At 45.0% G+C, this 5,156-nt stretch overlaps 1 protein-coding gene across 3 annotated transcripts in view; it reads left to right on the top strand.

Moving 5' to 3' along the window:
- Positions 1-2,217: 2,217 nt before the first annotated feature.
- The window catches only part of ARHGAP26 (Rho GTPase activating protein 26), a 257,550-nt gene continuing 254,611 nt past the window's right edge, over positions 2,218-5,156 (top strand). For 2 of the 3 annotated variants that reach the window (XM_081936141.1, XM_081936143.1), the window contains exon 1: positions 2,220-3,111. In XM_081936141.1, coding sequence (XP_081792267.1) covers positions 2,958-3,111 — 154 coding nt within the window. In that variant the 5' untranslated portion in view covers positions 2,220-2,957. Of the gene's footprint in view, positions 3,112-5,156 lie in introns of all 3 variants that reach the window. The other variant, XM_081936142.1, reaches the window with a different exon arrangement.

Raw genomic sequence — 5,156 nt, 5'->3', positions numbered from 1 at the left:
AGGGGAGGCCTCTTATGGAATACAGTGAAGCCATTACCATGAGCTGAGCTGTACAGGTGAAGCCATTTTATGGCAGTACAGTAGAAGCCATTTTAAGGCACAATAGGTTGTATTTTAACAGAACGACACCTCTACCCCCAGGGGTTTTATTGGTGGATTACCCCCACAGTATTTGTTTCCAGAGTCATCTGTGTACCAAGTTAGGTTGAAATTGCTCGAGGTGCTCCAGAGTTATATTGGAACACACACAGAGACACATACACACGCAGGTAGTCCTCAACTTACAACCATTTGTTTAAGAAATAATGGCACAGAAAAAATTTGACTTATGACCATTGTACACACTTATGACCATTGCTGCATCCCCATGGCCACATGATTAAAATTCTGACACTTGGGAACTGATTCATATTTATGACGGTTGCGGTGTCCTGGAGTCATGTGATCACTTTTTGCAAACTTCTGGCAAGCAAAGTATAATGGCGAAGCCTTAGTCAAAGAAAAATTAAAAATATAAAAATGCCAAAACTACTCCGGTTTCATTCTAAGGAACGTCAAACCTTTTAGATCACCTTGTCTTCTCATTGTTCAGATTTTACAGAACTATTTTAAATCATTTAAATGAAATGGCCTGTGAGCAATTTTGCAAGATGAAATGCTTCAAGGAGTGCACTTGCCTATGCCCCTTTTATTAAGTAGCATTGTTTTGGTGGACTGCAAATAAATATTTGTCCTATGACTCAAGATTCAAATAGCTCCTTCTCCAAATCTTGGGATTTTTAATCAGAGCATTGAATTTGGCTTCTCAACTGTCTCTTAATCTGCTGTCAATTTAAATATCTTCAAAACAAACGCGATCTAAAATTTTTGCTGTCAATTTACGTAATGCTCTTTAGAATTAACGTAATCTAAAATTTTGACCCAGAGGTCTTTCAGAAGGGCAGGAATAATGTCTAAAGTCCAGTGCAATCAATAATTGGTCATGTGATATGTTTTGGGGAAAAAATAAAGGGTACTTAATCTGCCAAATGTTTGAATATTGAAGTGAAAAAGGCATGGCTTGCAATTAGCTTTTTTCAGATGAGTCAAGATTATATACAGTATTTATTTATTGTATTTATTTAGTTTGTCACTCATGTACACGATAACGGGAATAAGAATAAACATGAATAAGAACACAGGAAATGGGGACAAATAAATAGAGACAGTAGGACCCGGACATTAGGAATGCTGGTGCGCTCATGTACATCCCTACTGACCTCTTAGGAATGGGGTGAGGTCAACAGTAGACGGTTTTAAGGTTGAAGTTATGGGGATTTGAGCATGTAACAGGTACTGCATTCCAGGCGTTGACCACTCAATATATATGTTAAACAGTAAATATGTAAATATTTACTAAATATGTATGTTAAACAGTATGGTTAGAAAGAGAATCTCTTTGGAATCAAGATCAGTTCTTGTTGATTTCATGACCGTGTCTGTGAAGGATTTTTTTTTTTTTTGAGAGGGAGGAACCGTATATAGTTTGGCTATTGTCTTATTTCCACCTTAGCTCTTGTCAATGCTCTCCCACCCAATGCTAAGCAAGCTTAGTCTCCTGGCTAGCTTTTCAAATCAGCAGAGGACAGATAGGGCGAAGACATGAACCAATTCAGCAGGTCATCCTGCTGATTTCATTTTCCCTGTAGAAAGGCAGGCGTAAAAGACAGAACATAATATCTGAGCGTCGAAGGCAGGCAAGCAAGCCAGGCTGTGAAGGTGCAAAGGGGAATCTCATTTGCGGAGGGAAAGGATCCCTTTTATGAAAAGAACGGTTGTTCCCTTATATGCCAAGGCCAGCGTGAAGGTGATCCGTCACTGTAGCCTCTTAAAGGATCGCCGAGCGTGCATCTTCTCCCTTCCTTCCTTTTCCGCCTCCAAGCGTAGCTCCCGGCGGCACCGATTCGGTGTAAGGTGGTTTCTCCTTCAGCCTGCACTGCAGCAACAGGTTTACCAGAAACGCCCTTGAGCAACCCAGCCTTCGCCACTCCCCCCCCTCCCCATTCCGGAGGGTATGTCTTTAAGAGGGCGGGAAGGGAGGAGATCAGCTCCATGCGGTTTGACATACCTCTGGCCACGCCCCCCCCCCCCCCCCCCGTTCATAGCCGGTCTTGTCTTCGCAGGGCATCTTTCTTGCTTGCCTCCTCCTTGCTCCATGAGTCGTCCGGTCTCTGATTGGCTTCCGCTGGTGCAAGAGGCGGGGTCGCGTCTGGCCCAGGGGAGGGACCCCAAAAAAAATCCTCTCTCTTTCCACAACGTTCCAACGGGCAGAGCGGTAGGAAAATGATCGCTGGCGTTCCAATGGGGAAGCTCAGGGTCCCGGTGGATCCCGGATGCCGTCGGAGGTGCCTGTGCTGAGCTGGAGATCGGAAGACTTCTGCTTCGAGAGGCCCCGCGGGGTGGGTTTTTCTTCAAGGCTGCGGCAAGCAAGCAACGGCAACGTATTCCCGGCGAAGAGCTGGAGGTTCCGGCAACAGCCACGACCGCACCGCCCCCGAGTTTGCAGCGTGTTTGGGAAAATGTGGCCGCGAGCAGCGATCCTCCGGCAGCGGTAGCGTTTGCTGCTCGGGCAACGCCGTTTCCCTCCTTTCGGACGGCTTCTGTCCTATCCCCCTGGCGGGTGTGAAGATCTTCCCCTTCGGTGCAAGATCTTCCCCTTTTTTCGTCTGCTTCGAGAGTTGACAAATTGACTTCTTGATGTCTGCGGATCCTGAGCAGCCTAAAAACGGATGATTTTATTTTATTTTATTTTATTGCATTTTGCTGGACGGGCTGGATACGTTTCTCAACGTTGATCGGTGGCTCTTCCCTTGCGATTTAAGGTGCTTTAAGGAAAGGTTTTTCCATTCCTGGACGTTTCTCTTCCAGCTGATTGCTTTTCAGCCGTAAGTCTGGCTTTGGACGGGCTCTGGGAAATCATGGGGCTACCTGCCTTGGAGTTTAGCGACTGCTGTTTGGACAGTCCCCAGTTCCGAGAAAGGCTAAAGTCTCACGAAGCTGAGCTGGACAAGACCAACAAGTTCATCAAGGAGCTGATCAAGGATGGAAAGGCACTCATTGTGGCCCTTAAAAGTGAGTGGCAGGTCGTCTGTGAATCTGTATTAGGTGTGGTGGTAACTGAAACCTTGGTTTAAAGGGCACCTTGGATCCAATCGGACATTATTGGGGTTAGGAGAACTCCTGCAGCCTTACCTGGGAAAACAAACATGGGTGGGGAAGCACACGCATGCAAGCATGGAGCGATTGAGTAGAAAGTGTGAGATGGGAGGGGGGAAAACCCTGGCAGTTTGATACTGTATGAAGGTGTAATTCCAGCAACCGGGGTTTATGGTCCAGTAATTCATGAATACATTTATCCTAGCACCAAAGGGACACAGAGGTCAGAGAAAGTTGCATTGGGTCAAAAGGCTGAGGGGTAGATTGTCAGGCTTTTACCTTGACAGGATAGTTTCCAGACCTATAGCAGACCTTGTTATCTTTCACTTCCTTGTCGGTAGCCCAGTGATTATTTATGAAAAGGAAAGGCCTTGGTGTAAGTCATTTCTCTCTAAGAGCTGAGCTTTGTAGGTTGGATTGTTTTGCTTAAGCAATTGCTTTTATAGTATTGCGATCTTTGCTGCTTAGTAGAGGTGCCTCTCCCATTTACAGTCCTGTAATTACAAAATGTTATGAAGGAAGAAGCCCTAGGAAAATACACTACTACCAAATACTGTCAGTATTTGGATTTTATACCAAAATCATTCAGTTGTTCTCTTGGCCAGTGTGGCCACTGAATTGCTAAAGATAGGAAGCAGAACAATAACTTCATGATTTAAAGCATTTGATTCCTTAATGAACTATTACTGAGGGAGGGAGGCCAAGGGGTTGTGTTGTCCTTTGCTACTGGTGTGGAAATGTGTATTTTGTTTCCTCAAGCGTACTTCCTGCAGTTGAAGTGATACTCAGCCTTGGTTTCCAAACATTTGAACTAAAATAAGTTTTGCTGTGACTTTTCCCCTTTTGCTTTAAAAAAATCTAATAAAATTTAAATTCTTTATTTGGAGATGCAAAGTTATGTGCAGGTTTGCAAAAATAAATAAAAAGGTACCTAATTCATTCTGCAGAGCTGATAAACTGTGTATGTGTATGTGAGAAAGAGAGAGTGCTAGGGCCTTCTGTGTTTGCATTTCACCTTTTTGTAAGCCAAAGGCAAATAACTTTACCCCTATAAAGAGCTATTTAAAAAGTTAAATGGGCTAAATAAGTCTTATCTGTCTCATGTGATATTTGTGTTTAATTGTCACTGATGATTGATAATACTTTGCCTTCTTAGGTATGGATTTCTTCCTAAAGCTTTTGTATAAAAGGTCAAATGATGAATTTTTCCTTTGTAGTAAAGCCTGAATTGGTCTTGTGTAGCGTTAAGCTGGTACATTGAAGTTTCCTAGACTCGACACCAGTGGTGGGTTCCTGCCGGATCGCACCGGATCGCGCGCGCTCCCTTTCAGCGCTCCACCTGGCTCGCGCGCTCCCTTTCAGCGCTCCACCTGGCTCGCGCGCTCCCTTTCAGCGCTCCACCTGGCTCGCGCGCTCCCTTTCAGCGCTCCACCTGGCTCGCGCGCTCCCTTTCAGCGCTCCACCTGGCTCGCGCGCTCCCTTTCAGCGCTCCACCTGGCTCGCGCGCTCCCTTCCGGCGCTAAAGCCGGAAGTACAGTTTTGCCCGGCCCTGGCGAAGCAACGACGCCTGCCTGCGCTCCACCAGCTCGGCTGGGAACGGAGATGTTTCCTCAGCGGAGCGGAGTGCCTGAAAAGGCCAAGAAGTGTTCACTTCTATTTTAAGTTAATCTCACTGTAGTTTTGTATGACTCTCGATAAACAGTGATTAATCTGAAACGTATCAAATGTTAAAATATTGTTTATGTATTACATGTGTAGCCTGATTTTGCTTTTGGAAATCGAGGTAACGTAGTATCCTTCCTCCCCCCCCCTTTATTTTTTATTTTAATCTTTGCAGTACCTCTGTGAGGAAGGTTAGGTTGAAGGAGAATGACTGACTTCATCCAGTGAAATACACAATAATTGAGTTTTTAAACTTGGCCCTACATTCCATGTTAAACCAAGTGCAGTTTAGAGCCTGA

The sequence above is a fragment of the Natrix helvetica genome (genome assembly GCF_964273705.1).
Source record: "Natrix helvetica genome assembly, chromosome: 1".
Taxonomy (NCBI): domain Eukaryota; kingdom Metazoa; phylum Chordata; class Lepidosauria; order Squamata; family Natricidae; genus Natrix; species Natrix helvetica.
The sequence above is the reverse complement of the archived record's forward strand: the minus strand, read 5'-3'. Positions and strand labels throughout refer to the sequence as shown.